The following is a 23,754-nucleotide window of genomic DNA, read 5'->3' on the forward strand; positions in this document are numbered from 1 at the left end:
TCTCAAACAAAACAAAGGGCAATTATTTTCTACTAACAAGGCTATTTTTTTTTTACTGCTCAGTTGAAACTCATTATTCTTTTATGTTATCCCATTTTAAGTACAGGCTAGAGCTTTGTCACCCTGGCTTGAATTCTTAAGAGTGCCACAGAATATGAGCAATATTTCTCTCCTTTTTAAAATTCTCTTTTCTTACTTATTCCCTTGCCTCATTTCTCTTAGATTGATTTAGCACAGGATTAACCAGCATCTATTTGTCCCCTGGACTGTTTTTTGGCATTTCTTGCCTAGCGCTAAAATTATTGCTATTTTCAGACCAAGAATTCTTGCCACCATTCTTGAATTAAATACTCATCTCCTATGCCTATTTAAGTCATTGGTTTGCATAACCAGAGAAAATGCTTTGAAACAGCAATGGAATCTAAGCTTTGTTCTGTAAATGTTTAGTTTTTAGTTGCCAGTTCCTTTAATACTTTATTTGGGCATACGAGAGAAAACCACACCCTTTATGAATGTCTGCTCGTAAATCTGAATAATTGGACTGATTTTTTTTTCCTGCTGCTTGCTGGTTCATTTAGAAAGGAGTTATTCCTCAAATCGGTGGAACTACTGTACAAAATCTGCATGCACTTTGTACATGCATGTCAATCGGAAGATACCTGGCAATAACTGATGCTGTTTATTTGCTTCCATTTTTTTGCACACTGCTGTCTATCAAAACTATCAAAAACTGCATTATATCATTTAGCTAAGAGGAAAGTATGACATCATGTGTCATGGCAATGGATTTATTGAAGAAATTCACTTGCATTGCTTGTCTTCACAAATTTTTAATACAGTGATATGGTCTTATGCAATAACCCTAACCCAAAAGTCTAGCGTCATTGCAGACAATAAAATACTATGCCACATACACATTATTCAAATTCAATTATGGTGTTATAAAGAGCAATAAAAATATCTAAGGACTATGGAGAAATCATAGTTCATTAAGAATGAACTATGCCATAGAACAATAGACTCTTATGATGTAGAGTAGCATATTTATTATGGAATTTATGTCATGCTTATGATCATAAGGAAACTAAATTGAGAACTACCTGAACTTTCACTGGAAATGGTTATACCAATGGCATCACTGTAGTGTCAAGATATATCCTATATTTGAAAATATGATTTGGACTTGCTAAGTTATCTACAAAAACTACTTTACACCAGGCTTCCCAGATATGTAAGTCTTGCATTATAAAACTTCACTTCCATGTTATCTGGGGATTTGAAGATTAAAGGTGAACTATTCTGATGGGCATCAAATTATGGAATGCTGCGCCAACTGCATTTCTAAAGAATTATGTACATCAAAACAAGGCAGAGTTTTGGAAGGATTATGAATGACAGCTTGGGACAGTCAATAACAAAGTGGCAGAGGGTTCAAGTTGAGACATTAATGAGGTTGTAACCTTGGTTCTGTCAATTTGGATTTATTAAAAGCTGGCTTAATTCAGTATGTATCTCATTTCTCAACAAATAACTGGCACACTACTTATATACTTCAGAAAAGGTGACTTTTTGATATGTGTTTTTTCAATCGATTAGCAAAACTAAAATGAAAAGGAGATGAGGCAAACTGAAATAAGAAATCCAGAACGGTTGGCAAAGAGAAAAAAAGGAATAATTTTTTAAAAAACCTGATAGGACTGGAATATGCTTTCTTTAAAGTGGAATAAAAAGTGGTGTGCTTTTTTTTTTTTTTTAAGAAAAACATTCCTGGTAGTTTCCTCAGTCACATGTTAGAGATTTACAGAGACTAGACACAGATACACACACACATCCAAACTAACACAGAGCCTGGAAAGCTTTAGAGAATCAGCATAGCCCATATTCACCTCCCACAAAAGGGTGGGCAGTAATTTTGCAGAGGACGGGTATCTAATGCTTTCCAGTTGTGGAAAGTTGTAACAAAAATAGTGAGAAACAGAGAGGAAAGCAATGGAGAGACAAGGCAAGTTAGTTACTTTGGAGCTAATTACTTCAACTGGGTAAGTCTTGCTAATTTATTTATTTTTTAAGTACTTATAATACATGTATTAGTTTGAATGTATTATGTTCATACTGTGTTACCAACAATATCTCACTCTCTTTTTACCAGAAGCTTATTGGAAACTAACAGGATTGTTAGATTTGAATCTTTATTTCTTTCTTCTTTGTGTAAAACGATTACAAAATCCTGAGATACTGTAAGCTACTGCAGCACTACTCAATATGTATATATTAAATATATTTACTCCAGTTGAAGATAAACCTCTTTGGCATTTCCATTACCCTTTCGTTTCCCATGACATGCAAATAAATCATGTGTGGATTATAAATCAATAGAAAAACAGCAAAATACATTTTTTCTTTTTCTTTTTAAAAAAACCATCTCTGTAACTTTATACAGAAAATGTGGTAAGAAATTCTGCCCTGTATATTGTAGTCTTCACTTAAGCAACTGACAAGAAGGCTGACATCAGAAGAGATGTTTAATTGGAGGGGGGTTACTTTCTTAGTTTTGAATAATTGTCTGAAAGGGGAAAGTTGGCTCTTTCAGAGTTTGAAGAACTATGAGTTGCATTACTCCCCCCTCCCTTCCAGATAGACATTCAGCAAGAGAAGAATAGAAAGGAAACAACTATCTGTAGTTTTGCATAGGTGAATCGTTAGAGCTGCATCTTTCATAACCAGATCATATTAGGCATCGTAATTTAACAGCTTATGTACAATCATGGATTCATCTTGGTGCTAAATTGTATTACACTGGGCAAAAGTTGTGGTAAAAATTGGCAGAGTCTTAGTTCACGCCTTCATTCTGTATATAACTCAAAGCTAAAAAAAGACATATACTTTGCATTATTTTGAGATCTTCTGTGTGATAGAAGTAATGTGATGTACCTCTCCTATATTAATGTACACAAGTCATAAGTCACCAAAGTCTGATTATCCTGTAGAATATAAACGAAATGGGAAGACAAATAGGTATTAAGAAAACCCCTTGCTGGTGGTTATTCAATTTTTAATCAGCATGAAAGTATGGGGTCAAAGTAGGCAGGCAAGCCCTAGTATAGAGCAGAACCTCAATTTGATAGAGGGGAAAGTTTAATCGTTTGTATGTCAGACATCAATAAGACTTTTCTGTTTCTTTTGTTTTGGGTTTTCACTACCTATGTCATGTGAAAGCTCCAATTAAGTTTTGAAGTGGGTGCATGACCAAGGGAGTAGGGATAAAATCTGTCCAGTACACTGATCAATGTCAATGCCAGGCTCCTATGCTTTGTTTCAATAGAAGAAACCCCAAAAGGGAGCTGTGTATTTTATATTTAATCTACTAGGTCATCTAACCAAACTTTCCCCTCTTAGATCAGTTTTAATATATCAGGTTTTACAGCCTCAAGTACTGAGAATATTCTAATTATTCCAACCATTCTAATTATTACCTGACTTGCTCTGACTTCATATAATAATCTCCTCTTAATGATTCTTATTCTATTTTAACAGCCTTTGGAGAAAGGTTTTTTGAGGCATGGACAACAATTTAAGCAGGTTTTATTTTCAGAAGAGCCTTCATGTGTTTCCTCTTTTCTCTTCCACGACATAGACACACTTCTTACAAAGCTGGCTGAAATTGAATGCCTTTGTACCAGAAGCTGTCCTATACTGAATCCATCTATACAAATGTTCTCTATTCTGCCTAGATGTGGATCTGTTTCCCAACTTTGCTTGCAAAAATTAGGGACTAAAGTTGTTTCTCTCTTCTTTCAGTGTGTAAATCCATTCCCTGTTCAAAGCTAAGTACTTCTGATTATGCCAAGAGCTATACAAATTGATCATCAGTTCAGAAATACACGTGGGCAATTTCACATGAAGGATTTTGTGATTTGAACAATAATTTCTAAATCTACTTGTTCAACTACTTATTTTCTCCCAAAGCCACATACAAAACATTGTTTTTTAAAGAAAATTAGCGTATCGTACCACCTAATGATACACAGTGACTATTTCTTGATTTTACCTTATCCTACTAAAATGTGTATTACTTTTAAGATTTTTTTAAATAACACAGACAGCAAAGTAGCTAGTCACAATAATGTAGGGATATGAAATGTTTTGCATTTAACTCTAAAAGGATGCTTCGGAGTGCATGGGAGTGGGAATGCACTGCTTTTTGGTAACTCAATCCTGGAAAAGGACAATGCTGCTTTAATAAGTCTTTGGCAAATACAGTGAAACCTTGGGTCATGAATGCTTCTGACCACGACCAAATTGGGTGCTGACCAAAAAATCTACAAACTGTTCGACTCTGATTGAGAACACATCCTCAGGTGGCAATCAAACATAGCTGTGGCAATTTTTCCTTCTGCGCCATTTTTTTTTTGTGCGCACATGCACAGTCAATCTTGCTTCCGGTCACGACCAAATCAGGTTGAGACAGAAGACTTGGAATGAATTATGGTCGTGACCCGAGTTTCCACTGTATTGCATTTATGGTCCTGTATGCTTCAAAGCACCTTTTGGGAATTGAATGAATCCAAGCTTACTGCTGAGCATATCTGGGTCTATATTCCAGACTGCTGCCCCAAAAATCATTATTTAACAATCAGTTTAAGATGTAATTGAGGAATGCAACTTTGGATTTATCAAGGCAATTTCAAAACAGAACAAACTTTTTGTCAACATTTACCCTACTATCAGCATTGTAATTTATACTGAAGAGAAACTTGAAATTATTGTATTTGCCTACATGGTAGTATTAAAGTTAGTGCTTATTCTATTTCCTACACTGGGTGAAATAAAGGTAACTTACTAAAAATATTCTACTTCTTATCTTCTGAAAAACTGAAATTCTGCTTTAATTATCAACTCACTGGTTATTGAAAATACCTTCGTGTTTTTTAAATCAAATATTCAGTACAGTATATCCCTGAATTAACATCCCAGGTGTTTGTCCATGGTAGTGTTTTTATGCATCGTTACCAAATGAAATGCCCAAAGGTGGGATTTAACCAACTGCATCAGAATCAGTAATTACTTTAATGGGCTTTAGTTCAGAGAACGCCAAGGACTCCACAATTCAACCCTGAGCTACATATACAGGTGGTACTCAAGGCCACAACTGAGCCCAAAATTTATGTTGCTAAGCAAGATGAGTTTTGCCCCATTTTATGGTTGTTGTGTTTTTTTTTGCTACAGTTGTTAAGTGATACATTATAGCTGTTAAGTTAATAACTGGCTTCCCCATTGACTTTGCTTGTCAGAAGGTTGCAAAAGGGGATCAGATGACCCTGGGACATTGCAACTATCATAAATACATGTCAGTTGCCAAGCAATCAAATTTTGATCAAGAGACCTTGGGGATACTGCAATGGTCGTACATGTGAAAAAACAGTTACTTTTTTCAGTGCTGTTGTAATTTCAAATGGCCATTAAATGAATGGCTGTAAGTCAAGACTGCTGTGTTCTCTTCTATGGATTTTATTTCATTTCTGATAAGCTTTTTTACTACCTCCCAGATCCATTCACTATGTCAATAAGTCTATCAGGTATTTTTCACCTTCACTCCAATTGCAATGTTTTGATTTACAGCAATGAACAATTTGGTTATGTCTTAACAATACATTTTTGAAAGCAAGTGATCAGACTTGGATCACATATATAGTATGTATATTTCAAGTATGTATAGATCAATGCAGTAATAGGGTTACAGAGGAAGATTATTGTAATATGTAACTATTGGTGATTAATTGATAGAAACTTTTAATCCAATTCTTCAGGGAAAATCATACAATAAGCTTCAGGAATTAGGTAAAGCTCCAATTTGTTTATAATAATAAGTCTTCTTTAGCCACACCACTGTGGAACTTTCTGCCAACAAGAATTGACAACACAAATAAAAAACTCTATTTGGGTTGGTTTAATGGTTAGGAACAAAGTAAGAATGTTGACTTGTTCCTTTTCCCATAAAACAAGAATTGCAAAAATAAGAGATTTAAAAAAAAGAAAAGTAGTCAATAAAGCCCTGAGGTCAGGCTCTGAATTGAGACATAAGGCTTCCTGGTTTGTCCAATCATTTTCGCTGTCAGTAGAAGCCAAATGGAAGTGCTTGGTAGAATGTTTTTCTAAACGAGACATGGTACAAGTTAACTGTGCCATAAAAATTGTCAATTTGTTATGAGCATGCTTGAAGTAGCCAGCAGTTATTTCATTCAGCTCATGGTATTCCTGAAGAAAAAGTAAAAATGTCCCCAAGTTAAGTTCAACCTTTAATGACTACATTTCTCGTTTCTTTTCTCTCTCCTCCCCACAATATTATGGAAGTGGCTCCTCATTTCTTTCTTTCTGGGACTTTATTTTTTAACTTTCCACTGTAGCCAATAACTTTGGTGTTTTTTGGTAGTTCCTAATCCAATTATTAAACATGGCTGGTATGTTCCTACCTATAAAAGTTCAGTTGATGTAAAAGCACTTTGCAAAGAGAAATAAGGCCTGTGAAAATAACTCTTTTCTAAATACTTTTAATGTAATTGATTTTATACCAAACTATTTGTCCACTTACTTCTTGCCAGTCCCCTGTTTTCCAATAATAGAATGAACATTCTGCCATTTGACATTCCTGTTCAGAAGCTGGTCTGCTTGACTGACGGCATTCAGTTTCTCTAGCCGGTTTTGAAGCAGTAAACTGGCAGAAGACGTTTCTCTGCTGAATTCCTTTCCCACAGGATACTGAACACTGGAGAGATTCAAAAAGTAAGTGTCAAGCACTTTGCCTGTGTTTTTAAAATCTTTCTTCATTGGGGAAATGTTCTTAATTCAAAGCTTATCTTTAGATCTTAAGACAGACATATGCCATTGCAATTTCTCAGAAAATTTATTACTTCCACATGTAGCACTCTTATATGGGGCTGATCTGAGGCACCACAGAGCTTGAACAATAAGCTTGAATAAATTCATTTGCTTATATTCATTTAGTTATATTGAAATTATATTCTCCCATTGGGACACAGCCCAATGTATGTTGTATGGATAAAGTATATCATTAAAATAATAGCTAACTATTGTATCCATTTTCCATCGGATCAATATATTTGCATTCATATATGTAATTTCAAATCATTGCATTGTAGAGGACAGAATATAGCATAATATATGCAAAATCATTTTTACAACATACATATAAAGTGGATAATTGACAGCAATTTTGTGCTTTACTGTGCCTAATATCTCCTGGCGAAGACAGACTCCTCAATATATTTCATGGCATGGATGGTCTTTATTTTGAGCTACATAAGTCTATTGTTTCCAGGCAAATATGATGCAAAAAACATAAGTTTACACATGGAAGCACATTCATTTTTTTCTATAAGAATCTAGCATATTCAGGCAACTTTTCTTTTATATTAATTATCATTGGGAAGCCTTAGGTTTTATTTGCAATCCATGAAAACACTTGATCAATTATCACTGCACTCACTGCACTAGTGAGTATTTAGGTTTAAGGCTGCTCAATAACAGGTTGAACGTATGTGTTTCAACCTAACAAATATGTTTACAAGAAAGACACTCCTAACAGCAAATTAGATTTATTTTGGAATGCTTATGCACAATTCTGCAGCCTGATTATAGCAACACCTGATATACTTGTTACAATATTTTCAAAGGTAATTTAATTCTAACTAGGATAATTAAATTTAGTGGGGAATAGCTAAAAGTCAAGAAGATATATAGATAAATAATAATCTGTTGTTTAGCATTTTTGAACTTTAAAGGCTTTGCAATAATGCAAAAAAAATATTAAACAACACCTTCTAATTTACATTCCTCCACTTTCTGAGATATTAGAAACACAAATAACTGGTATAACATGTAGTCAAGTTCCAGTTAAAGCAGGAATAAGTTTATAAGTTAAATAACATTGCATCTATAAGTTATACTTTCTTGTAACTTTTTTGCATTTACAATTTGTTATAAATTACTATACAAAGAAAAATAAATATTCCACAGAAGAATTTCTTTAGCCTTTGTTGCCCCATAAAATGAGTAAACCCAAAAGAATAAGATGACTGTGGGCATTCCTTTGGATTATAAATATTTATAGCTAGTTTTCTAACACTGAGAATGGAACACAATATAGTCTCATTTCTATGTTGGCTGATGCAAATATTTCCCATATGTGCTTTCCATTGTGATTAATAATACTGTTTATTCTCTTTATTCCTCATGGGATAGTGGGATAGTTTAATCACAGCAAAAGAAATGTACTCTAAAATTTAAAGCTATCTCATATCTATAGTATTCTAAATCTTGAGAATATATGTGAACATATGAATCTGATACTTGTGTGATTTCCCAACTAATATAATGGGAATAATCGCAAGCTCATTACTTTAATTCCAGTAGATCAAGAGATTTTTTTCTGCAAATCACAATTCATCTACAAAAATACCCACCTTTTTTTATATAACTTGGCATTATATTTCCTCGTTTGTTTAAAAAAAATACTGAAATAATATTTCTCCCCATGAAAAATTCTGCTTTGCTGGCTTTCCCCAATTTGCTCTTCAACATATAGAAATGTGCATTTTCACTTTGGAGTATGCTTACAATCTCAGGTCATTAAAACGTGTTTAGGCTTTTATAAAACTTAAACATTTCCCTGAAGTCTTAAACTTCAAAATGGGTGATTTCTTGCTATTTTACTCTCCCCTCCAAATAAATGCAGGCATATACTGCCTTTTTTATTTGTGTAAGAAGAAGAAGATATGAAAGAAGGAAGAGCAGAGGTTGTTTGGTTCACTGTTTTTTTAAAAGCCGGAAAGAAGTATTGAGAATATGTGAGTACAAAGCTTGACATTTAATATACATACATACATACATACATACATACATACATACATACATACATACATACATTCTGAAAATGGCAAAACATTCAGATAACCAACAAATGAATTGTAACAGCAGAGACTATTTTGCACATCTTCATTGTATCTGCCAAGGAGGGATATAAGTCCTAATACTACTCTGAGTCTAGATTATGCAGAAATGAATTGGCATTTAAATATGTTTTGGGACAGAAGTCTCTTTTCTGGACTGAAGTTTGATTTAGAGAAAGAATTTGAGTATTTTATCATAATGTAGGTAACATTGCAGATATTGCAGATATTAATGGCTATCCAAGAACAACAAATGATCAGCTTCAAAAGTGGCTTTGCTAACATGACTACATGTAAGAGTTACTCAGAGTAAGCCAAATGCAAGAAATGTTGGTGATGGGCTTACAGTTGGTAATTCAGAGGCAAAAGAAACACGGTGAATTGCTTCTGACAAAAATAGCAAAATTATCAGCCATCACTTTACTACTTATTAGGAAATAAGATTTCAAGAACTATTCTGCTGGTTCAGACCAATGTTGTATGCAGTCCTACCTGCTTACCAATTTAGATGCCTATGGAAAGTTACAATCAGCAAGTAATAACCAGGACCATGCTAATTCTCTGATCTAGCTCTTTTTAGAACGGAAATGGACATCATTTCTAACAATCATAGCGACCACCTCTTTCCTCCAATTGGTGTTCCTCCTCCTTCATTGGGGGAAAAATTAGGTTAGAAGTTACATTGGGAGCAACTGGTATGAGCCTCACCCGCACTCCAGTTGGGCAAATGGATTCTTGCTTTTGGCACCTATGTCTGTAGCCGCTTGCTTTCATTACCTGATTCAGTTGTTTCAGCTACAAATTTTCAGTTTCAGTCACATTTCCATGGACCTTGCAACATACTTAAGGGGTAGAGGGGGCATGCATAAGTGCACTATTGTGCCTATCATCCCTGTCATTGTATTTTTATTCTTTTATTCTTGTTCTCATTTTTGTTTGACAAATTCTAATAAACAAACAAACAAACAAATTTGTATCTCCAATCCTTTGTGGTTTTCAACAGGGTTGTCTGTTTAATGTAAGGACATCCCTCCCACAAGCAATTTGAGGTACTTAATTGGGGGAAAAAACTCTTACTTATGGATGGGTATTGGGGAAAAAAACTCTTACTCATGGTTGGGTAAATACTGTAGTCTTTTTATAGGCATTTTTCTCCCGCAGCTTTTGCCCCCAGTAAATTTAAAAGTGAACCATGAAATTTCATGTCTCTCTCCTTCCTTCCTTCTTTCAGTCCCTTGGATTAAATTTCAAGCCTCGGCTATGTTATCTCTGTGTTATATTATACCTAAGCTTCTTGACTTTCAGGACTTTCTGTTGCTTTTACATTCCTTTTAAATGACCAGTTCTCTGTGATGCCTGAAGAACTAGGATTTGGAAATGCTACAGGAGGAGTATATTGCAGCAGCTAATAAAAATATTTTTTTTCAACATCAGCACCCAGCACTAAGAGGCGCCACATTCTAAGAAGCATTATTTCAACCTCCTTATGCTTTGATTTTCCAACAGTTCAGCTAGACAAAATGTGCCACCACATTGTTCCATAATGAATAATATACTGTATTTTTCTAGACAGACTATATAATGGCAAAATCTCAAGTTCTCCCGTGGGTGGCCATAAACACATTTTGTAAATTAAAAAACAAACAAACAGTGCTGCAAATTTTATAGCCAGATGACCAGATGGCTTAGATTGATATCACTTACAATATAAAGGTGACAGACACTTCTATTTATAATGTCTGAAAAATATAGCCTCCTGGCTAAGCCTGATAAGCTTATATTTGAAATAACCATTGGCATTCAAATTATATAAAATCTTACACTCAGTTAGGCATGCTTACCCCACTTGTGTCAATAGGGCTAAACATATGCAACTGGGCGCAGCACTGCAATCATAAATCTTTTAATTGCCACATCACAACACATTATCATAGTCTATAAATCATGCTGTAGCCTTGCTAATTTGTGTTTCTTTCCAAAATGGACCTAATCATTTTGGATAATGGTTAAACAATTTAAAATGTCTATTTTTATATTTCTTCATGCCTTTGACAGACTGTTAAGCATTCTCCAGTATGCATTTATTAACTTCCAAATTGTTTAAGTTATGAGTTTGATAACTAGAGGCAGCTATTTTGTTAAGGAGACACAAAATAATATATTCATCTTTTCAAATTTGCTCCAAATTATGATAGGTGACCTGATTAACATTTGGTACAGATGGACAAATATTGGGAGTCCAAGAAGGGGACCCAGATCTTTTCCTTATGCTCTTCCTCGCTCTAGCTGGCTACCTTCCTTTCCTTGATATGTTTAAAATATTATATTCAGAGTATAAGGATGCAGAAAGAAAGACCATTGGTTGATTTATCCACTGCTTCTCCTTGCAGCACCAATCTATTTCCTTACCCATTTACTCTTTATGCTTACTAATTCAACTGAATCTTTGGGTGGCACTTTTGTCTTTCAGGATGCTCACACACCCTCAATTTCTCCTTTCCTTTCCTTTCTGTTCCCTTCCTTCCTTCCTTCCTTCCTTCCTTCCTTCCTTCCTTCCTTCCTTCCTTCCTTCCTTCCTTCCTTCCTTCCCATTCATCCATCTTCAGAAATCCTCCCACCACGGTTAAGCTCTGGATGTAAGTCCTAGAAATTCCCACTAAAATCTGCATTGCTGGGAATTCTGGGAGTTAGTCCACACACACACACACACACACACACACACACACACAAACACACACACACACACACACACACACGGTAAATCTTGGGAAAGACAGATCGAGATGCTTAGGCTCCTGGATAAAGGAATAGTAATTCCCTAGCTTTTAGAATAATATTACTAAAGAATAATAATATTACAAAGAATAATATTACTAAATTGAAGGCATTTTTGTCATGTTGTTATTATTTACTCAGAGGTAGTCATATTTTAGGTCCAGAGCCTAACTATATTTCTGATCACTTGCTTTATGTTTTATGTTTGCATGTTCTTCGCTGTTACCCCTCTTTTTTTCTAGGTAATTTCATTTTCAATCTTTTCTTTCCTGTTTGCCATCTAGCCACTAGCAAGAAGGGGAAGTTAGGGCCAGGTATTCTGCTATTTCAGGCTCCTTGACCCGCCTCACAGTTGCCTTGCAACACCAAGCACTGGTCCCTCCCATTCTTCTCTGTTTATTAAAAAGGATGGTACATTATAACAGCCTTTTCTGTGAATTACTAAGTGGAATAGTCACAGCACAGACAAAACCAGAGGTCTAGGATATGAGACAATCTATGGGCTGCATTAACAGAAATAATTTTCTTCCATGTAGATTCTCTGCCCTTTCTTTAGCTACACCCAGAGGCTCAGATCTCTCTTTTCAATAACTGATGCTGTAGCTTTTAAAGCTAAAAATTCCAAGGAAGGTTATGAAGAATGTATGTGTGCAGGGAAGATTATGATCCATGCAGTTTTGTATTATGCAATATATTCTATATTTTAGTAGCCAGTTTAAATTTAGTGGGCGTGCCTATTTCAATAGGAAGATGAGAATCCCCCCACCCAGCCAGTAATTATTAGTACATTGGGTGGGATAGTCATTTTACATTCTCTGAGAATGTTAGTAGTAAAAATGAACTTAGCCTCACTGCTTACCTACTAACTCCTAATCTTTTTCATAATTCCTCAGAAGGGCTATAGGGGTTTTCCCATCAGAAATTAACCCTCTGCTTGTGGAGGGGAACAAGAGACTGAAGGACAAAGCAGCTTAGTACCCAAGGATCTCTTCCCTATGTAACTTCTGATTAAATAAAACATGTTCACTTCTATTGAATATAAACCATACAGTAGATTTATGTTCAGATGTTCACAGACCGTAGGTATGAAAAGATATATGTGAGGGATCAATTCATCTGACCAAATAGATGCCTTATTTTACAAGTAATTAATTTTAACCAGCATTTGTTAATCCCGTTAATTTTGACTTGATTTTATTCTTTTTAGGGAAAAAGAGAGTTTGGCTTATGCTAGTGTGCACACACCCAAATGTTTATCTGTACATACATATATTAATGAGCATATGCTGTACATATAAAGCAGGTGAGATAACCACACTTAATGGGGAAATACAGAATTGGTTTGGTTAAGAGTTAAAAATCCTAATTGACCAGAGAGAGAGAGAGAAGGAGGGAGGAAGAGGGGGAGAAAAGAAATCTGGCAGTATAGAGAAAAATTATTTGTGGTGATAAGTACTTGTTAACCCTCTTGGTTTAGAAGGAGGGGATACTTTCTCAAATTAGGGTTATCTTCCTTTAGTACATCTGAGTAGATATGTGGACTAATGTCAGATAAATTAAAAGATCCAGGTTCTGTGGCATACAACAAGAGAAGCAGTGGAGGAAATATTACCCAAACACAAGATGATGTTCCTTTGGTACTTCATTTCAGTCTGATGGATCAGCCCAACCCCCATCTTTAAAATGGTTGGGCTGAAGGAAGAGCGGTTTTCACTTCAGAAATAGAAAGAGAGGTACTTAATACTTAGTCCACAGTGCCTTTGTCTACATGTCAGGATTCCAGCAGTGGCCCTAATTAAATCACATACGTCTATGTGTTTGGTATTGATATAGAAGCAGCGCTACCTAAGAACAGTTTTTTTCAAATGGATAACGAATGTTCAACAATTTTCTTGCATGTATCAGTTTCTTGTTTCTTTCCATGTAGAATATATGGGAAGTTCAGTATCTGTGGGAGCATAAAGCATATACTCCAAGTATTTTCAGTATACACATGTAAAGAAGGTACACACACTTTTCAGTCTTATGCAGATATGACCAAGAGTTACTATGTAAACACCTTACCTGTCCCCAATCTCCTGCTTTCCATTTTGGGCACCTGCCACCTCTACACTTTCTCAGCACATTTGGTTTAGCCAGTTGTGTACAAAGACTGTTTTCTAAAAGTTTTCCATCCTTCGACATGCAATATACTTCTCGGTACTTCTGTCCTCGTCCACAAGAAACAGAACACTGAAAAGAAAAGAGGGATGCTAATGTACCTTACGCACTTGTGTTAAACACTTACACATATTTTTAAAATACAGCATTTTAAGGGAAAGGAAAAGCATGCACCAGCTGTTATAAGCCTGGCGTCCCCCTGTTTACTACACTTCTATTTTTCAGTTTATGGAACTCTTCGAGATGATGTCACCAGTAACGTGTTCAATTTTGTCTTTTAGGCTGAAATAATTGTTTGCTGTTGCTTGCTAATTACACATATGTGTAACCAGAAGGGGCTTGGGATTTTATGTACTTTTTGTAGCCAACTCCAAAGATGGGAAAACAGACGCAATGGGACATTATGAGTCAAGCAAAAAGCACAGCACGAGTATATTGGCTGCAAGCTTTGTAGTAAAACAGTGACATTCAACCTCCTTCTGCTGGTTCATTGAACTTTTACAAATGTGACCACTTCTGGCATATGGGCCCCTGAACATTTTGATTTTAGATTAGTATCTATCAAAAGATTTAGGAATCAAAAGGAATCTAAAGGCAGAGCAGGAATTTAATATGACAGTTCCTTGCTTAGTGGGCCTCTTACACAGCATGATGCAAGAATATTCATTTTTCATTCCTTCATTACATGTTAAACAAGTCATTATGTGTTATTTCACACACAGTGCCTGTTTAATCCTGAATCCTACACACAAATACGTTTTCTTGTGATCTCTCAAAGTAATGATCTCCTGTTTTCTTTCCAGAATGGAGTCAATACAAGAACAGGCAGCTCACTAACACCTAGCAGGTTCTTGGCTTAGTTGACAGAGATGATAATCAGTGCAAGGGCTTAAATGGCAGGTTTTTAAAAATCTGATTTAAGGTAACCATAACATCAAGAGCTGGAAAGTATTTACTTTATTATCAATTGCATAATCACCACATTTTATGTTCACAGCGCCATTACTACTTTCACAAAACAATTGCATGACAAAATCAGTCTGTGACTTACCACTAGCCATTTTGCAAGCTTGGAAGAAATGGCCTCTTTTTTTTGTTACCGGCCAAATTAAGTCAGTAATTATGATTTGGATGCTGAATATTATTAGTTTCTACTGTGCTAGCTAGACGATATGCAGAACATCTAGAACTCTCAGGGCATTATAAAAATGTAAGATCCGCAGTTATAATTAGGAAAACCTTATGTTAAGCTTTCTAAATATTGCTAGAGAGTATGGTTTTATATTTGGAAATGTAAATCAATGTAAGCATTATTTAACATTTCTATATTCAATTGTTGAAATGCTGGACCTGTATTTTATTTACAGATAGTCCTTGATTTACAACCAATTGCATAATAATCATTTCATATTATAACGGACACCCCAAAAGCAACTTACCACTGGATTCGAAGTTCCATTTCGGACAAGTTCAAGTCTGCATTTATGGACTCTCAGAAACTAGGCCACATTTATGGCTAGTTGCAGTTTCCTGCAGTCCTGTGACCATAATTTACAATGTTTACCTCCAATTTCTGGCAAAAAAAGCCCCATAGTGAACAATGGGTTTGTTTAATGACTGTGGTAGTCTCTTAGCAATCACAGCATTTGCTTAATGACCACCACAGAAAAGCTTGTAAAATCGGGTCTAGTTACATGGTGACCTGCTTTAACAGCTGTCACAATTTATGACCAAAATGGCGGGCTCAATTACATCTGTAAGTCTAGGACTACATGTATTTGAAAAGTTGATGTGTTGCCTATTACTTTTATGGCCTCAGAACTAAGATAATAAAATATTTATTAAAAACTATTAAAAGATATAATGAATAAAAATGTAAAAACTGCAACATAAGCCAAAAAAAATCTAAAAGGCTTTAAGTAAAGAGAACAGGCTGCTTTAATTCCAGTGGCAGTTCATAGCATGAGTTGGGCAGTAGGAAAATAAACTCAAATTCAATTTGGACGTTAAAAGCATCCAGGATGGGACCACAAAAGAACTGTCCCATTTATGATCTGAGATTAGGGGAAGGAGTGTGCAGGCAGCACCTAAGCCATGTAAGGCTTTAAACACATTGAAATGAGGTGGGAAAGCCGTCCATGAATGCGTTTTAGTGCCTGGATAATGAGAAATATCAGTCACTGCCTGTAATTTGGCATCTTGAATCTACTGGCATTTTCTGATTATTTTCAAAGGCTGCTCCATGAAATCTACATTATAATAATTGAAGCTCGAGCTTACCACCTCATGAGTTATCAAAGCCAAGTTTCATCCAGATAAAGTCAAAGCTTATAAAAAGTTGCCTTACCATCAGTGATACACGGCTGTCCAACATCAGTGCTAAACCCTAGAAGATCAAAACATTATCCATGCCTCTAGCCCTGAGTAGTGTGTTTGTAAGGATTCAACGATATGCAGTGTCTCTTTATTTCAAGAAATTTTTTTCAGATACCTTTTTATTTTTAGCATATTGGAGATTTATTGAAAATACTTTTATGGCTGCCCATCTTAAGAGATACAACCTGGATGGCTCACAACAACAAACCTGGTGTTTCAGCCTCTTATGCATTCAACATCACCATATTTAGCTCCTTCCTCACCCCATGCCAGTGTTTTGGGGAAAGAGACAGCTCTTTTGGCCTTATGGAAATCCAAGAGAGTAGGGTTTGCCCAATACTGGGTATGACATTCCACAGGGCCAGAGCTGCTACAGAAAAGACACACTTCCTAGGGTCCACACCAGATGGCAGTATTTAAGGGAAGAGACTGAATCCTTTGATCAACGTATTGCTGACGAATCTGGAAACTAGTGAAATGATCAGGCAGGAGTTGTATTGCAGTTCTCTCCCCTATAGGGAGTTGTTCATGCTGGACCCATGAATGACAGTGCATTCAATGCATGATACAATAAAGAAAGAGAAGTATAATCTTCTACCATTTCCATGGTGTGGGCTCAAACATGAGCTTTTACCTATACTTGTACCCTTACTTGATCAGCTTCGTTTTCCTTCACCAGCCTCCACAGATATCACTTTGTGATCAGGGAGCCATCCTAGATCAGCCAACTGATAAGTTTAAGGATAATAATGTTAAGCGCCAATTGCTTCCTGTTCCCAGTGAGCAACTAGGCCCTTGACAGAACTGCTTGTTGGATTACAGTGAAATTCCCTAAGCAATTCCCAGAATCCCCAGTAGAGAAAACACCAATTGTGCAGTCCTTGTCAGATGTCTTAATAAATTAAAAAGTGTATGCAAATAACAAATCAAGGGAGTAACGTGAATAACTTTCCTATATTGGATGTATTTATTTTATTTTATTTATTTTGTCAAGCAATTATAAGATAACAGGTATAAGTATAAATATAGTTATGGATACATGAAATGGATACATATAAGAAAAAAAAAATAGGACAGGGATGGTAGGCACGTTGGTGCGCTTATGCACGCCCCCTGCAGACCTCTTAGGAAAGGGGTGAGGTCAATAGTAGAAAAATAGTACAAAAGAGGCTTGTTAAGAATTTTAAATAATTTTCTGAGAAATGAAATCAAGTTCTACAATGTTATTTGAAGGGATTAAAGATTAAGATTGTTAGAAATAAAAGGAAGGAACATAAAGCTGGTTTATTGGATTAAGGTTAAAAGAGGAAACTCTGATAAACCTTAGTGGATTTTTGCAGACATCAGATGGATTTGTTATAGATAAGAGATGAGATATGGGGGAAAAAAGATCATTTGTTGCATTTTAAGAGAAGATAATAAGTTACTAAAACTGTTTACATTTATGATGTAGGGGGAGGTCACTTTTCTTTTTCTTTATTACATTCTTATTTTTCTTCACTGTTTCTCTATTTTTCTCTTTTGTTTTATTTACCTTTTACATTTTCTTTTTCTTTTTGTTTGTATTAGTTTTTATTGTTGTAACTGTAATCTTTAATAAAAGTACTATTAAAAAAACCCAATATTATTCAGACCGGCACAAATCCACTACAGCAGCTTGGAACAACAGAAAAAGGAAACAAATTGCCAATGCAACAGAGTCCAACAAAATGGATACCTATGTAACTTTATCAAGAAGTGCTTGTCCACTCAGTTCAGTATATTTAGCACAACCAGAACAAGTTATGAAAAGAATAACAGCAACGATCGTCATTTTGAACCAATCAACAAACTATTACAAATACATTACATCACCACAGCACACAAAACAACTAAAGCCCTCTAAAACAGTGGCCCCCAACCTTTTTTGTACTGCGGCCCAGTATCGGCATCACAAAATGATCCACGGACCAGTACCGGCATCAGCATGCACAACCAAGGCAAGGCGAGCTGAGCGACCGGCCAGCCAGCCGTCCCCCGCTTCTCCCCGCCACCTTCAACTCCTCCTTTGTACCTTTTTTGTGCTTTTCGGGCTCTTTCTTAAACGCCTCCTGAGTAACGCGAGCCTCCACCGCCATTGGGACGGCTCTTTGTTTGAAGCCGCCCCCCCTCTTCGACGAAACTAAGGCATGAGGATTCCTTCAGCACCCAAATGCCGCTTTCCAACAAACGACAAACGACAAGCTCACCCGGAAGCACTTTCTCAAGCGCCGTCGAAACAAGGTGGCGGTGCCCAAGCAAACTGGCGGCCCGGTACAAAATTATCCACGGACCGGTACTGGTCCGGGGCCCGATGGTTGGGGACCACTGCTCTAAAACATCTTAAGCAAACCAAAAAAATCCAGTAGCCCAAGAAGGAAAAACAGAAGTCATCTACAATATGTAATATAAAGACTGTAACAATAACTGTCAAGGAACTTGGAGTACTCATCTCTAATGACTAAGTGCTACAGCCCACTGTAACTACATAGCCAAAAAGGCATTAAGAGTTGTTAACCTAAACCTGCATAGCTTTTGCTCTGGTAATATCACACTACTAACTACAGCATACAAAACATTTGCTAGATCAATACTTGAATACAACTCATCAGTCTGGAACCCGCATTATATATCTGATATTAATACAGTTGAGAAAGTCCAGAAATATTTCACAAAAAGAGTTCTCCCCTCCTCTACTTGTTGCAGAATACTTTATGCCACCAGACTTGAAATTCTAGACCTAGAAAACCTAGAACTATGCCACCTTCGGTCCGATATAAATATAGTACATAAAATTATATATTGCAATGTCCCATCTGTCAATGAATATTTCAACTTAAACCATAACAATACAAGAGCACACAATAGATACAAACTCAAGGTAAACCACACTAAACTTGATTGCAGGAAATACGACTTCAGCAACAGAGTGGTTAATGTCTGGAATACTCTACCTGACTCTGTGGTTTCTTCCCCAAACCCCCAAAATTTTAACCTTAGACTGTCTACTATTGACCTCACCCCTTTCCTAAGAGGTCTGTAGGGGGGCGTGCATAAGAGCACCAATGTGCCTACCATCCCTATCCTATTGTTTCTTTTTATTTTTCTTATATGTATCCTTTTCATGTATTCATAACTATGTTTATACTTATACTTACATCTTATAATCGCTTGACAAATAAAATAAATAAATATTTTTTAAAAAAACTATGTAGGACAGACATAGCAAACAACAAGAAGAATGCATCCATGATCATTAACTACAGTCAGAAGACATGATGAAAACTCTTTAATATCACAACACACAGACAGACACAACTACAATTTCAACTGGGAAACTGTTAGCATCTTAGACCAAGACAAATCCCAAGTTGCTAAGAAGACCCTGAAGCTTGCAGTTCAGACAAAATAATCACTAACAGACCCAGAGAATTAAACCATATTTACATATCATTCACCTGAGGTGGGGGGAAAAATAAGAAGGAAAGAGAAAGACCAGAATACATTTTTTTCCAGCAGCTAACACCCAATAAACAGAGATTAACATCAGCAAACGATCAAGCAAAAAGCAATATTCTAACCAAAGAACTACCAAGGAGAATATTATTCCACTATCAAAACTGGCAGGGTAACCCAATATAAACAGGAAGTTAAATCCCACGCTCACTAGCACTGATATTATTGCATGGTTGGCTAATGAAATATTTGCAAACGATCAATCCTAGTACCAAGGATTCCATAGTTTGAGTCTGAGCTATGTACATTCTTTTCTACTGAACTGTAATTGGCCTATTCACCTGAGATCATTGGTGGCAACTAATTTTACTGGATCAGAAAGTGATCCAGACTCTCTCCATATCAAGATAATTATACAATAGCTCAAGAGGTCTTCATGTGTTAGACCAGTATCTACTTTTGATAGTTTACTATAGAACCTACCAACTCCTGAAGCACTATCATGATCTAGCCTCCAAGGCTTGAAGATTCAAACCAAGCAGAAATAATATTTAAGAGACTTCAAAGCCATACCAGAGAACAGATCATACTGTATGTGTAGAGATCTTGCTGAGAGAGTGAGTGGCAAATGTATCAGCAGGACTTGTCCCAATGACTGAATAACATACAGACATCCATACCCAGTCATTTACAGAGCAGTGTTCTCAATCAAAGGGCAAGTGTCTATTAAGATCAATAGATCCTGGCCTTGAGACTGAGACTTTTAAAGAACTAAAAATCCTGGAGGGCGTTTTCAAAAGACAACTGGATTTTCCTTGTTTTTCCTTGAAGACATTTCACTTCTCATCCAAGAAGCTTCTTCAGTTCTAACAGCTAGTACTTAAGAAGCTTCTTGGCTGAGAAGCAAAATGTCTTCAAGGAAAAACAAAGAAAGCCCAGTTGCCTTTTGAAAATGCACCTCTGGGACATATATTGAGAATTAAAGATAGGAATAACAAGTAGGCATAAAATGCAAGGAAATAAATAAATATTGGCAATTCACATATATCAAATTGATCTTGGTGTAGCAGAACATATCAAAAATATTTGAAGGAATGGTAGAATTTAGAAAAACTGTGTGATTTATAAAGGACTTGCTTAAAGAGCTCTGAATTTGAGATTTTCAACTAAATTAGGAAAGCACTTTGTTGAATTCTTTCTTGAGTTGGACTAAGATTTTTGTTTCAAATTTATCCATTGATTTTAATGCTATTCAAAAACTGAAATCAATCAAAATTGCAAAACTAACCACATTGAGTTGGCTGAAACTCAATTTGGACTCAATTATATAACTTCCATAGTCATTAAAATCTCAACAATGAATATCTTACTTCTATTAAAAAAATAGAATGAGAAACATTAGATGAATCCTAAGTCAACTCTTTTACCACTGAGGTGGTAAAGTTGACTAGTTGGAGCTAGTCAATTCTTACTAGTTATTAGTTGAAGCTAGTGAGCTGCAACTATCAGTTAGTGAAATTAGTTGAACCTAGTCAACTCTTTTACTACTGAAATTGTTTAGATTTTTGTAAGTCTTATCAAAATAGTTATTCTAAGCAACATCAGGAATATTGCTACAGCTAAAGCAACATTCTTTATTAAGTAACATTTTGTGTGCATGTGTGTCTTTGAGTCAATCTTGACTCTTGGCAACTGCCTTGACAAGTTTGAAGTTTGTGTGGTAGCATTTTAGCAAGTTGTTTGCTAAGACTAGGGCTGAAGGAGAATGATTGGCTCAAACACTCCCAGCTATCTCTCTACCATAGGCAATACTACAACACACAGTCTCCTGGTTTCTAGCTTGGTGCCTTAACCTCTACCCCAAATTGACTCTCATTAATTAAAGAGAATATGAAAATTTTGGGTATCAATGCATATTTATCAAATCCTTTACTTATATTGAATACATATGCATGCATTAAAGAATTATTGACTTTTTGGACAAAATTTGCAATATTTGTCTTTGTTTTTTTTTGTCCCACAGGGTCTTAGGTATGGAAGACACTGGATGATGAATAGATAAACAGAAGAATCCAAGCCAAAATATATAAGGCTACATTGAAAGTGTTTTGACAATGGAAGGTTGAGTTTTATTTGAGATCACTTCTACTTCTTAGCATTAAAATAAACTGGTACATTTTTCTATAGTAATTCAGACTAGTGAATGATCTAAACGTATGTAAGATTCAGGTCTAAATGGGCAACAATTTTTTGGTTCTACCAAGGATTTCCTTCTTACATCTGATAACTTTTCCTTAATGGAAACATACTTTCTGCTGGGTTTATAAGGCAAATTGCTGATCATGGATTGGGCAGCGATGGCTGAATATGGGCAGTATCAAGAGTGCCCTGAAGGGTTTATTACTTCTTTACTCAAGAACATATTTTTCTGAGTCCACACAGGTATCGTACGAACCTTGGAAAATACACAGCCCCTTTCAACAAGGAGATGAGAGAATCCCACATCAATTTCAAAATACCTTTCCTTCTTTGAATGTGAACAGAAGAACATGATTCTAGAACATGATTCGCTAACAGGTTCATTTGATTAGGCAATTGAACACAAGCCTCATTTTTACAGTAAACCATTGGATTATGATTTATGAATGAGAATTGTAATGTGAAATTAAAACACAAATGCTGGCATTCTTGGACTTAAATTGGAGTTCAAACATTTCATAATCAAGTAACTGAATCAAGGCTGATCTATCAATTATTTAAGGTTGCCTTAAATATAATTCGACACAATTTCTTACTGATCTGTAATATAGATTATTTCAGGGTAGAAGGAGGCCTCGCTTGAGTATTCCATATGAGTGCTACATGAAGACCAGGATATTTAAAGTTTCCTTTTCTTAATGGTGGGAAATGTTAAGCAACATGAAACAAGTTTTTAAACAGCTATTGATCTCGTGATTCTTCCTTATACTGGAATGGATAAAGAACTGTACACTGATGAAAGGAAAAGGTATCAACCTCAGTCTTAGGAAAATATATAAATTAGGTTATATTTTATGCATATTTATGCATTACTTTCCTAAATGTTAATTAAAACAGATTAGTTATAGCCAGTATGTTTCTATAGATACATTCAGGATATAGATTTAACAAAGGATTGCTGTAACCTGTGTGCATTTATGACCTTGGGCAAATTAGTATAATCATCAAATCTCAATTCCTATCACGCATTAATTTAAGTATCACACCATTCTCAAATATTAATATCATTGTTTAATTATTTGCATTAAAAATACGGATAAACAGATAAAAATGATACAGTACTTTTCACATTTGTGAATATAAATTAAGACCAAGTCATCAGCATGACTTCTTGATTTATTTTGAAATTATGGGTTTGGTTTTTTGATAAACTGAAAAAGCTGAAAAGCTGAAGAAGTCTTTTGATTTTACTTGCTAATTCTTATAGGCTGTCAAGTCTTTTAAGATTTATAGAAGTTAATCAGCCAGCAATACAATCATATGCATGTCTTCTGAAAGGTTGTCTCAGTTTAGTTCAATAAATTCACTCCCAAGTAAGACTGTACAAAATTGTAGGCTAAAACATTGTAACAAAGAAATTAGGTGCAGTTGTTGAACTTAAGTCGTATAAAAGCCAGCAGATGAAAATATTGCCTAATAATATCAATAAAGGAGAGTATTTGTAGCTCAGGGTTGAAATGAGGAGTCGGTGCTCTGAACTTGGTTTTTTCCTTGTAGATGTTTAGATAAGGAAACATCTGCAAGAAAACAACCAAGCTCAGAGAGCACTTAAGGACCCCTCATTTCCTAAAATATTATAATACTGATCAATTTCAATCTACACATCTCTAAAAAAAACTACAGGAGTAAATTTGTCATGTATGGGACAGCCTTGATGCCCATATATCAAATCAAATTACAGAAATGCTCTCAGACTTTGGCTAATTTTGTATGAGATCTTGTGAAAGTTGGTGGCACATTGGTA

At 35.6% G+C, this 23,754-nt stretch overlaps 1 protein-coding gene and 1 long non-coding RNA gene across 8 annotated transcripts in view; one reads left to right on the top strand and one right to left on the bottom strand.

Annotated features, from left to right (window-relative positions):
- Window positions 1-23,754, bottom strand: part of ADAMTS9 (ADAM metallopeptidase with thrombospondin type 1 motif 9) — a 153,105-nt gene that overhangs the window by 22,765 nt on the left and 106,586 nt on the right. For 3 of the 5 annotated variants that reach the window (XM_026721947.2, XM_087923609.1, XM_087923611.1), the window contains 2 exons: window positions 13,806-13,973; window positions 6,590-6,763 (listed from right to left, as the gene is read on the bottom strand). In XM_026721947.2, coding sequence (XP_026577732.2) covers window positions 6,590-6,763; window positions 13,806-13,973 — 342 coding nt within the window. Of the gene's footprint in view, window positions 1-1,897; window positions 2,023-4,465; window positions 6,256-6,589; window positions 6,764-13,805; window positions 13,974-23,754 lie in introns of those variants that run through there. The other 2 variants (XM_087923612.1, XM_087923610.1) reach the window with 2 other exon arrangements.
- Window positions 1,895-23,387, top strand: LOC148126814 (uncharacterized). 3 transcript variants are annotated; one of them, XR_015741596.1, is made up of 4 exons: window positions 1,895-2,039; window positions 6,655-6,780; window positions 14,705-14,823; window positions 21,775-23,387. It is a non-coding gene; the product is annotated as an uncharacterized LOC148126814 (long non-coding RNA). The 3 variants fall into 3 exon arrangements; XR_015741594.1 differs by having other exon boundaries at window positions 1,897-2,039; window positions 21,783-23,387; XR_015741595.1 differs by having other exon boundaries at window positions 1,914-2,039; window positions 6,600-6,780; window positions 21,783-23,387.

The sequence above is a fragment of the Pseudonaja textilis genome, chromosome 2 (assembly GCF_049901715.1).
Source record: "Pseudonaja textilis isolate UNSWEBS1 chromosome 2, rPseTex1.2, whole genome shotgun sequence".
NCBI classification, from domain to species: Eukaryota; Metazoa; Chordata; class Lepidosauria; order Squamata; family Elapidae; genus Pseudonaja; species Pseudonaja textilis.